General features: G+C 35.9%; 1 protein-coding gene across 2 annotated transcripts in view; it reads right to left on the bottom strand.

The window, feature by feature from the left end:
* Positions 1-26: 26 nt before the first annotated feature.
* Positions 27-12,644, bottom strand: part of kcnab1b (potassium voltage-gated channel subfamily A regulatory beta subunit 1b) — an 84,154-nt gene continuing 71,536 nt past the window's right edge. For both annotated transcript variants that reach the window (XM_073856233.1, XM_073856234.1), the window contains exons 9-14: positions 6,193-6,278; positions 5,161-5,281; positions 4,898-5,001; positions 3,125-3,236; positions 1,991-2,079; positions 27-1,204 (exon numbers count right to left, since the gene is read on the bottom strand). In XM_073856233.1, the coding sequence (XP_073712334.1) occupies positions 1,115-1,204; positions 1,991-2,079; positions 3,125-3,236; positions 4,898-5,001; positions 5,161-5,281; positions 6,193-6,278 (602 nt within the window). In that variant the 3' untranslated portion in view covers positions 27-1,114. The remainder of the gene's footprint in view (positions 1,205-1,990; positions 2,080-3,124; positions 3,237-4,897; positions 5,002-5,160; positions 5,282-6,192; positions 6,279-12,644) is intronic.

Genomic DNA, 12,644 nt, shown 5'->3' with positions numbered 1-12,644 from the left:
TAAATAGAAGAAAAAAATACAAAACATGAGATGCACATTTTATTTTGATGATAAAGCACTCTGCACAATGCAATAAATAACAGCGTCATTTTCAAGTTTGTAAACATTTTGACCTCATCTGTATTGGACTGGATAACTATCACCCTTTTGTATTTACTGCTTAGCAGTTGAAATACAAATACAGCAGCAAGCATGTCTTTAACCAGTGTCATTGAATACAGTAAAACGCTTGTATCACTAAAAAAAGCATAATACAAACTATGTTACTTATAATAATCATCAAGACCAGTGGGAATAAAGAAAATCATGGAACAAATTACACATCGCAAATATCAGGGATTAACATACACAGTATTGTGCTCTTTAGAGACGTTTGAGACAAAAATGCAGAACATGTAACACAATAACAGCCGAATACGCTGCTGATGGCTTAAACTCCAACACATTTTTGTTCACCAATCCACACAGCTTGCACGCAACTCTACATGCTGCGCTGTCATACATCACAGTTTTTCATTTTTACATTCTCAGCATGATATGCAAATTATTTATTTTACCTCACGTCACCTACATTGTGTTCTTTTATAGTAAGCAAGACCAATTATAAGCAAAGTATGTGAACGAATCGAAGAGACACTATACTCTATGCTTACGAAGGAATGATCACCGAGAGACTGGTGAGAGTGCCATACTTTAATAAAAAGCACTTCCACATCGCTCACATACACTGTTTATAAGAGTCCGACATTTCATCCCTTTACCTCTGTCCTTTTCAGTTTGCATGTCCAGAGGTCAAGGGTCAAGACCAGGGTTTACTTTGGCACGTAAGGGTGATGAATATCTGAATGCATAATTTCACGGACCAAGGTGTCCAGTCGCTTCTGTGCTTCAATTTTTTAGGTGTGTCTACACAGAGATCTTTACACAAGATTGAGCTCAGGTCTGGGTTGAACAGAAGCATGCATAACACTTTAGCATTTCTACGGTAACAGCAACGATGGATCTCTGAAGAAGAGGTTCAGATACAGTAGACACACGATGGTGGGACACCCGCTGACACAAGAGGGCTGGCGCGGGATCCTGAGTCGCAAGGCATACGGATTCACAGAAAGGCCTAATGATGGTAGTCTTTTTTACTGTGGGGACGGTTACCCAGAAGTTTGTCGATGTCCGAGGCCACGTTAGGGGTGATCTTTGGAAGAACCTGTCGGTGGGAATATAAAACGCGTTTAGATTACATTAAATGCAATCATATATGAAATACCTAAACATTAAAGAATGTGCACCAAAGAAAAGTGACTACATGTCATTTTGGTACATGGTAGCTGGTTTGATGCTGGAAACAATCTAGCCATTTTGACTAACAGTATATTGAACTTCAATCACCAGCTGGAAACCATGTAAAACCAGCTATAATGCATTTTTCCTACAAGAAAATTTTGCATTTTGTGGTAATACATAAAATACCACCATGCAATATTCTGTAAATGTAAATGATGCTGTAAATGTAAATAACAACAAATCAAATGTTAAAGGGGACATTTCACAAGACTTTTTAAGATGTAAAATAAATCTGTGGTGTCCCCAGAGTGTGTATGTTAAGTTCTAGCTCAAAATAGCATATAGATAATTTATTATAACATGTTAAAATTGCCACTTTGTAGGTGTGAGCAAAAATGTGCCGTTTTGGGTGTGCTTTAAAATGCAAATGAGCTGATCTCTGCACTAAATGGGAGTGCCGTGGTTGGATAATGTAGATTAAGGGGCGGTATTATCCCCTTTCTGACATCACAAGCTTGCAGAGAATGGTTTACCAAATCTAAGTTACTGGGTTGATCTTTTTCGCATTTTCTAGGTTTATATAAGCACTGGGGACCCAATTATAGCACTTAAACATGGAAAAAGATTTGTCCCCTTTAAAAGCAACCAGAGCCTGCTACAGCCTACATAATGTTTCGATGCATTTGAGATATCTTCATAAATCTCTTGCCTGAATTGCACCCAAGTTCTCAGTGAGTTGTGCAGGGTTGGAGGTCCCCAAGAGAACCGAGCTAACTCCTTCGTTACGTAGGCACCAGGCTAAAGGAGGACACAGATAACAGATCAATAAAAAATCTCAGCTTGGGAACCCAGGGAACACACAAATTGATAAAAATTGTATACCTTGTAATGCACTGTAAGTCTGTAAAAACGGTCTGCCAAATTCATAACATTTAAATGTAAAGCGGTAGAGCTTATGGGTTCGATCTTCAGGGAAAACATATAATAAATCATGCACTGTAATAAAAATGCAGCATGAAGTGAAAACAACTTGGTTTTGCAAGTCAATTCAACTTACAAATGTTAAGTTGATATAACTTATAAAAACTGAAATTATTTAACTTAATTTTTTTAGGTTAAAGTAACAAAAATATATGTTGATTTGACAAAAATTATGCATTTTTTTTACAGGGGGATATACCTTGAGTGCACTGTATTTCATTTTAGAAAGTCTCAATTTGGAAATGTGCAAATAAACTATTAAAATTAAAATAAAGGTTACTAAACATAAAAAACAAAAAAATAACGCAATGCAGCACCATTGACTAAATAAATAAATAAAAAAATTCATTTCTTTTATCCTTTTATCAATACATCATTACAAATTAATAAAAGCTTAAAGGAAAAGTTCACCCAAAAATGAAAATTCTGTGAACATTTATTTACCCTTATGTGGTTACAAACATGTATACATTTCCTTGTTCTGGTGAACACCAATGAAGACATGTTTAAGAAAGAAGCCTCATTGACATCCATAGGGAAAAATATACTATGGGAGCCAATGGGGCTTCTGATCGATTTGGTTACAAACATTCCAGAAAATATCTTCATTTGCGTTCATTAGAACAAAGTAAATAATGAGAGTATTTTCATTTTTGGGTGAATTATCCATTTAAGGGTTTTCTATAAAGTCATAAAAAATTAAAAACTGACCAAAACAGTTGGTGTTTTATTTAATCGTTTCTGAAATAATATGAGCTCATTCCCTTTATCCACTGAGCAATCCCAGTCATCTGTGTGGCAGTGATAATATGTGTGATGCTGTGACAGTTAAATGAAACTGGGTGAAAGTCTTTTGACCTACCGATGGCAAGCTGTGGCAGCGTACAGCTGAGCTTCTCAGCAATGTGGGTCAGTTCCTTGAGCTTTGCCTGCTGCTTTCTGCCATCATCACTCAAAATCTTCTCCTTCAGCCACTGGTACGACTGCAAAGAGACAAGAGAGATACAGCCTCACACAAAACCTGGTCTGACACAGCTGCTTCTATTATTTGTTTAGCTTAAGCTGTATTTAACTCATTCCCCGCCAGACATTTTTTGAAAAGTTGCCCGCCAGCATTTTTTGAGATTTTGAAGTTTTACAAATGCCTTCTAGGAAAATCTTCTTATTAAAATATATCAAATGAAAGAACAAACCATCTGATTTCAAACAAACAATAAACAAACAAACAAACAAACAAACAAAACGGGAAAAACGGGTTTTATCCTATCTATATTTTTTCTCTGCTTATAAACTCTTTAATACACTGTAAAAAATTACTTTTAGTATTTTTGTCTGATTTCCAGTAAAAATATCTAAAAATTCTTAAATCAAGAAGTATTTTCTTGATGAGCAAAATGACTCAATGAATAAGTCTAGTTTTTAGACAAAAAATATAAACTTTAAGTAAATTAGTGTTTAAAACAAGGAAAAAAATCTGCCAAAGGAATTTCAATTTTCTTGAAATAAGTTAACTTTTTTCATAAACACTTAATTCAAGAACATTTTACTTGTTCCATTGGCAGATTTTTTTTGCTTGTTTTAAGCACATATTCGCTTAAATTTTATATATTTTTTTGTCTAAAAACTAGACTTATTTTCCTAGGTCATTTTGCTCATCAATTTAAGAATTTTTAGATATTTTTACTGAAAACAAGACAAAAACACTATGTAAGAAAGACATTTTTTGCAGTGTATGGGTATTTTTCTTTAAAGGCGGAGTCCACGATGTTTGAAAAACGCTTTGGAAAAGGAGACGGGCCGACTACCAAAACACACTTATAGCCAATCAGCAGTAAGGAGCGTGTCTACTAACCGACATCCTTGCCGGGTTGCGTATGTGTGGGGCGAGTCTATCAACAGAAGGTCCAGATTCTATTGGGGTAGGGGCGTGTTTGTTTAGGTGATCAACATTGGCTTTCAAACATCGTGGACTCCGCCTTTAAAAATACAATTTTATAGCAAAAAGGTGAAAAAATGCATTTTTGTGAAGGTTTTTTGTTAGAGATCAGATTCAAAAGATTATCAAAACATACACTGTTTAAAATTAAAATTTGTTTAAAATTAGTAAATAAAGTTTTGGCTTAAGTTTTTTATGAATTGGTATCTTGGGCATCTAGTGGATAATTGCGGTATTGCAGATTAACATAAAAATTCATCATAAACCATTTTTTATGCAGACGTTTTCTCTTAATTGATGAGATAACTCGTCAATGGTGGGGAAAGAGTTAAAGATGAATCTTATAAATGTGAATTGCAAATAAAGAGTTAATTTTAGTCCTAAAAACATTCTTTATAGTCCAGATTGGTATATGTGTCAGGTTGGGTTGAATCATGGTTTTATTTGCAGGACATGGCCTGGATTCATGGTTCGGATCGGTGTAAATCTCGATAAAAATACGTTTATGTGTTCGTCTATATTCAGTTAACGAGAAAATGAGATGTTGAATCACGTCAGGCCTTACAGTATGCTGTACAAGGTCCTACTGACCTTGTTGAGCTTCTGGTCTAATATTTTTCACAAGTCTCTGTATCAGTTTTTAACTCGACAGATCTTCATCCTTCTGTTTTGGAGGTATGATGCTTCTGCTATAAAAGCCAAGTACGACTTCAGAGATGCCCTGGAGGATTCTGGGATGCCGTTTTCATACTTTCCTGTGATGATACCACAGGCCAGCGGAGACCATGATACAACACCAACCCCTAAAATACAAGTGAAAAGTCAATAAAGTGGGTAATCATGCATGTTTTTCTGTATGTGGACATAAAACTGGACTTAAAAAACCTCAAGGCGCTATGGAGTTGGACCTCTAACAATAGTACATATTTGTATATAAATTTATTGTATTTGTGTATTTTCACCTATTTTATGGTAAAGCTCAGGCAGCTGCATCTCTACTTTATCCCTCTGGAATAAATGATACTCTGCCTGTTCACAAACAGGAGGAATAAGATTAAACTGCCTTGCTACAGAGTACGCCTCCTGGGAAAGAAGAAGAGAGAGACAGAGAGAGAGACAGAGAGAGACAGAGAGGGACAAATAGACTTTAATCTCATTTTTTCCATAAATGTCCAAACACCCCCCAATTTTGGACAACAAGACAACGCTTCCTTACAATAATGTAACATGATAAAGTATAACAGAGCAAAAAAAATTGTTCTTTACATAGAAGGTGGAAAATTTGTACAGAGACGATACATGTCCATTTACAACCCTAGGATTTAACTTTTGAATAAAATTGTTTATTATTACCTTATTTGAAAGGGTTATGAATAATAATGTTGAGCTCTACTCTGATTGGCTGCTTCATAGAGCAGCTCCTTTAGTAGCTGTGTGTTTATGTTTGAGCCTGTATCAGACAAAGATAGGGAATTTGAGAAATAATCAATTGTTTGGAGATTGTTAATGGACGTTTCTGAGTGGTAAGTTTATGTTTTCAGTATAGACCTACAAAACCATAACATCAATAGTAGAACTTCAGGCTAAATGCTAGCATATAGCATTAAATAGCATATAGCGCTAACTTAGCATTCACAACTTTATTTTTGGCATTGTAACAACATTGTACTTAATTTAATGTCAACATATATTTTTGACTGTAGCGTCACAGTTGGTTTTATGTTGAGATTAGCCTGTTTTCCAGTGGTATTTTGCATGCATGAGGTTTACATTAGGAGGAGGAAACAATAGTGTTTGAGGCTCACGATATGTCATTACCATGTTTTACATTCTACAGCACCTTTAACATTAGTAAATGCACAATAGCCTTTTATTGAATGGTTCTTTGGAAAACCAGAAAATGGTTCTTCTACACCATGACTTTGAAGAACCTTTTGTAGCACCTTAATTTATGAGTTTACCGAAAACATATCATGCATGTTCTGGTCACTTACCATGATCTCCATCGCTGACCAGCGTGATGTTCCCCAGTACATGGACATACCGTGGTTAATAACATGAGTCATTGCTCTCACTATCTCTGAAACACACAGTGATAGACAAATATATCAGACAATTTTTGCCCAGTGTAAGTGAAATACTGTGGACAAATGACAGTGTATTTGGGTAATATTTCCTACTTGCATTTATATTTAATACAGCAATATTTACAGGCATTTAGTACATTTTAAGTAAATGTCTTATGTGGTCTTACTGTTCCTCAGAGATAATTTCTCCCTGATTATACCCTTTAATGCCATAATGTTTTAAAGTGTTAATGATATCCAGTGTAATTTGTGCAAATAGCAACTAATTTCCAAATAGTGGTTGGAGGGATACTTAACCCTTGCTGATAGGGCTATTGGGAGTGCGTAAGGAAAATAAACAAGTATCTGGTAACCATTAGATGGCAGTGTCTTCATCCTCTCCTTGTAATGGACATAAATGCTAATATTTTAAAGAGCTGAAGCTATTTCACAGTCATCTTGTTTAATAGGATTATACATGAGAGGCATTTCAACCACCTGACATATTTCAATAAGAACGTTATGTAGAGTCACACTCACTCGCGTAACACATTGCCAGGTTTAATATTTTAATAGTTTCCTAAATTATACATACGTCTTTGTTAACTTTCTTCTTGTATAAATATCGGATAAAGTAATTGTGAATTTATTTATTCCACTATCTGTTCCACTAAAAGTCACAGGGCACATTTAATATTCAGTAATGTTTCAAAGTTTTAGACCACCATCTACAAAATGATCTCACGGAAAGTCGTGTTATAGTCATGAAACATTTGATTAATTTATTCCTGTCCATGGCACGAAATTCAGCTTTTTTCGTGCCTTGAGCACAAATGTCTTTTTCATGTCACGTGCACAAATTTCTATAAATATTTTTTTGTGTTCATGGCACAACTTTCTTTTTCATGTCATTTTATGTATTTTTTTCTATTTTTAAATCATTGTCGCTTGGGGTTAGATTTGGGGTTTGGTTTAGGATGTACTTTTATGTATTGGTTTCTACATGTTTTTCTTCAGCTTTTAAAACTATACTCGCCTGGAGTTGGGGTTAAAGTTGGGATTTGGGTTAGGATGTCTAAAAATGTAACAGAAAGTGATTCTAATCCCAATCGGCAATGGCAAGAAAATAGGTAAAAACTATGAGAAAACAATACATAAAATAAAAATAAAAAGAAAGTCGTGCCACGAACACACACTGAAAAAAATGATTCATTGAATTTAATAAATTTTTTTAAGGTAAGTGGTTGCAATCAATTTATTTAAGCTACATTTAAACAAAAGTTTTATATTTTATTTTACTTTACTAATCTTTTTTGGTTAAATGTAGCTTAAATAAATTGATTGCAACCACTTACCTTAAAAAAAAAATTACATTCAATTAATCATTTTTTTCAGTGCAAGAAACTATTTATAAAAAATTCGAAAAAAGCTGAATTTCTTGCCATGGACACAAATAAATTAATCAAATTTTCATGACTATAACACGACTTTCCTTAATATTTCCTATATTTTCCTATAGTCCTCATCCTCCAACTAGCTGAATTTCTTGCCATGGACACAAATAAATTAATCAAATTTTCATGACTATAACACGACTTTCCTTAATATTTCCTATATTTTCCTATAGTCCTCATCCTCCAACTATATAAGCCAATCAGATGTCAGCATTCCAAATGTTCAAAGGTGTACTTTCAGTAGGTACATGAAGGTACAAAAGTTGTCACTGGGGCAGCACCTTTTTAAAAAGTACACTCTTCTAGCTATAAGGTAAATATTGGTACATCTAATACATGCTGGTACCTTAGAGGTACATACTGGTACCTCAAAGGTACATATCTGTTAACTTAATGGTGCATATTAGGGCCTTTTCCCAGTGACAAAAAGGTGTGGTGGAGAGAGAATGCATATAATTGCATGATCTTTTCAGGCGGTAAGATAATTTTACGTGTACCATCCCCATAGAAAAGTATTCTCGTTCACTTTCAGGTAAAACAGAACACCTTTCTATACAACTATGCTTATTATACCTTATTATATGCAGACTGACTGAAAGCTTTCGGCTAATGTGGCAATTCATCAGATGATGATGATGTAAATGTATGAGAAGAGCAATTTAACTGGTCATATATCTAAGTACACGGCGTATCCAAGTGATTTCTGAAAAAGTGTTTAGAAAAGAAACCTGGATCATTGATAGAGCGATGCTGTTGAGTTCCAGCATTGTGTGCCAGACTGTAGTCCACTGCATCACAAATCTCTCTGCATGTGTTGCAATCATCACAAATTTTGAGATTGTGTTTGCATCATTAACACTTGCATAATTCCTGTCAATAATTGTCATCAGGCACACATTTATTATAGTTCCAGTAAATAAATCCCAGAAAAAATGTTTGAATAATTACGTCTACTATGGTGCAAAGTGCACCTATTTTATTGCTAAAAACAATGTTATTTTGGTATAATAATGTGTTTGCTTGGTTTATGGTTAAAAAAACACTTTATTTTCCACATACTGTACAGTTTTATAACTCTAGATGTCCCTCTCTTACTGAAATGCACTGATTTTGTACAAAACTCATCGATTTGAAAAGCGCTGTGTTTCTGATTGGCCAGGTAATCTGTACGTTGTGATTGGCAATAGTTTTTGTGCTATAAAATATGCGTTTATGATGTCATTGTGTGCTGCATGTTTGACTCTGGCTGTCAAACGGAAAACCATCTGCTCTGATACGCTGATGGCGATGTAGTTTTGCCTCATTACCAGAGTATCAGTGGAGCTGTTTACTGCTGTTCGGGGTTCATTTGTAGTTGTTACTCTTTTGGGCGAGAGCAGATCGGCTCCAAAACGCCTCTGTTACGACCCTATAAAGTTACTTTATTGCTTCAACTACATTTCTAAATTCACACTTCTGCTATTCTCCTCCCATGAGTGCCGAGGTCCTGATGTGTGTTTGGCTCAAGGCGTTTCACTGTGGTTATTACTTCACCATGATCTTGGCTCGGTATATGTGTCCACTGACTTTGGCATTTCATCCTCACACATGACATTATTAAATAATGTCTAGCACAGCAGTGGTCCAGTGTGGCTAAATTTATGAATTTAGATATATATAGTATGTCTATTTGCCAACTATCTGATGTGTTTCAAAGATTACAAAAATGAACAAGTTCTGTTAGGGGGCGTGCACACCAAAGCTTTAAAACACGTCTGAAAATGCCAGGAGGACGTTGAATGCCAGCTGTTTCTTCAGCTGAGCGCTTTGGTTACTGTGATACTTCTGCTTTGTTTATCAGTCGTTGTACGATGCAACGGTTGGTTGTTGTGATATTTATCCCGCCCCTCTTTCACTGTGATTGGATGGCCGTGTGAGAACTGACATTGAAGAGCTGAGCTTTTTCATCCAAAGTTGAATATTTTTCAACTCTCGGCATTCAGTGCTTAGGGCGGAAAAAACGCAGAGCGCCGGCTTTCAGTGCGTAAAAAAACGCTAGTTGCTGTTTTTTTTGAAAAAGGCAGAGCTTCCATTGAAAACAATTATAAACATACGCCGGCCACGGGCATAAAAGCTTTGGTGTGCAGTGTGCATGCCCCCTTACTGTGAATGCACTTGAGGAAAGGATGTGTTCATCTTTTACAAATAGTTTATGTTTTGCTTTTTAACACATTATGTGTCATTTCAGCCTGATCTCACGAATTTCCGTGTTATAGTCACAAAATATTTTGCTCATTTGTCCGTGTCATTGTCGCGGATCTCCGCGTTTTTCTGTGTACGTACCACGGACTTTGTTTTCCATGTCAGTTTCACATGTTGGTTACTCAATTGTTTTTCCTTTCTTACCATTGTCGCTTGGGACCCTAACGTCAGTTTAAAAATTTTACCGTTTAAAAATCGGGGAAAAAATAGTATAAACCAATAGTTAAAATGACATCCTAAGCCAAACCCCAAATCTTACCGCAAACCCAAGTGACAATGTTTTAAAAAAGGAAAAACATTTGAGTAACCACAATCCAAAAAATTATTTAAAAAACAAAAATTCTTAGTATTTTTGTCTTGTTTTCAGTAAAAATATCTACACATTCTTTAATTAAGATGCTTTTTCTTGATAAGCAAAACGACCCAAGAAAATAAGTCTAGTTTTTAGACCAAAAATATCAAATTTAAAGATGCAGTTTGTATTATTTGCGCCGATAGATGGCGCCAGATCAAACAACAGCAATGATGTTGTTTACTGACGCTCTGAAGCAGCGTGGAATTATGGGATTTGTAGTCTTTAACTCAACCGCTGATGGCCATGAATCAGACGAGAACGAGAAATCACGTTGATGGATAAGGTAATCAAGTCTTATAAATGTTGTGTTTGATGACATCGTTTATTTCATTATGTAAGTTTATATGTGATGTTCAAAACGACATTTTCAGTCATAGATATTATATTAGTCCAAATTCGATGGTTAACACAGCACAGAATTAAGTTTTCAACTTACAATCTACTATGATTTTTCACATAATGTATTGACAGTACAAATATTATTGTGAAGTGTCTTAAAATGACCATTTATATTGCTGTACAATACCTTTGATGTGCATATCGTTCGCGGGAAGATGCGCTGATTACAATCGACACACTAATGTTGTGATCAATATAATAGCATACGTTTTTTGAAGGGTTACAAATCAAAACAACTCACCCATCGCGTAAAACACAAGCAGGATCAGAATCTCGGTCTAGTTAAATGTTGTCGTGAAGCTCTTCTCCATCCAGATAATGCAACAACAAATTGATCCTCTCTCGTTTTGTTCCAAACTCTTCTTGGGTCGTTTGGTTGGCCCGTACGCTAACAGGAGCTGACACATCAAGCGGCAGACGGTAAAGAGTTATCCATAAGTCCATAAGCAAGCGCGTAGCCCGACAGCCGCTATCGCATAGTTCCGCATTTGTCCACAACACTGGCTGCGTCTGAAAACTCAAGGCAGCGAGGACTGTGAGGACTTGTTGCCTCGCTGCCTCATGAGGAAATGACTTCGGACTCGGAGGCCTGAAGGCAGCTCAGAGAAAGGCTTTCCGACGCACTTCAAAGGCAGCGTGTTTGAAATATGAACAGAGAGCGCCTTTGTGATAACTAATCACATATTTGAAAACTACAATACTAATTTCTCGCTAGAAATGCAATTAAAATGTGTAAAAAGTGAAAATATACGTTTATTTACACCAAATTTGTGCTCCAGTCGCTTCCTTGGCTGCCATTTTATTTTTTCGAACTCGACCAGTGTTGTCATGTGGTTTACGTCAGTAAAGGCGGTGACAAAGGGTCACATGGATATTAACGTCATTGACAGGAGACTGCACTGCTCCGTGTCAATGTTTTGAATGGAAATTTTCTCACGATTTACAAGTAGTTGAAAACATTACAGATATTGATAGTAATCAGCTGGACAAAATATATAACACTGGCCTAGTGGTTTTTGGACATTTTACTGCACATATCTTACAAATTGCACCTTTAAGTGATTTTGTGAATAAAACAAGCAAAATTCTTAAACACTAAATTAAAAAAATGTGCCATTGGCAGATTTTTTTGCTTGTTTTATGCACAAAATCACTTAAATTTGATATTTTTGGTCTAAAAACTTCGCCTCGCATGAACGCGCAAAACCGAGGAGAAGGGGTAAGACAGAGAAATGAGACGCACCCTAAGTCTAGTTTTTAGACCAAAAATATCAAATTTAAGTGATTTTGTGCATAAAACAAGCAAAAAATCTTGAACATTTTTGTTAAACACTAAATTCAAGAAAAATTCGCTTACCCCATTGGCAGATTTTTTTGCTTGTTTTATGTACAAAATCACTTAAATTTGATATTTTTGGTCTAAAAACTAGACTTATTTTCTTGGGTCGTTTTGCTCATCAAGAATTTTGTTTTGAAAATAATTTTTTTTGCAGTGCAAGATCCCACCAAACATGAAACGTCTGGGAGATGTCCAGATCATGTCTGTATAACGTCCGTTAGTTCAGACCCACTTTTAAACGTCTGCTGAACGTGCAATAGAGGGTCAGTGTCTGGACGTCACTCTTGCACCCCTTTTGGATGTCTGTGGACATGCCAAAAAGGTTCAGTGTATGAACGTCAGACTACGACCCCTTATGGATGTCTGTGGACGTGCAAAACAGGGTCAGTATCTGGACGTCACTCTTGCACCCCTCTTGGATGTCTGTGGACGTGCCAAAAAGGTTCAGTGTATGAACGTCAGACTACAACCCCTTATGGATGTCTGTGGACGTGCAAAACAGGGTCAGTATCTGGACGTCACTCTTGCACCATTCTTGGATGTTTGTGGACGTGCCAAAAAGGTTCAGTGTATGAACGTCAGACTACAACCC

The sequence above is a fragment of the Misgurnus anguillicaudatus genome, chromosome 2 (assembly GCF_027580225.2).
Source record: "Misgurnus anguillicaudatus chromosome 2, ASM2758022v2, whole genome shotgun sequence".
NCBI classification, from domain to species: domain Eukaryota; kingdom Metazoa; phylum Chordata; class Actinopteri; order Cypriniformes; family Cobitidae; genus Misgurnus; species Misgurnus anguillicaudatus.
Note: the sequence above shows the minus strand (reverse complement) of the source record. Positions and strands in the feature narration are given on the sequence as shown.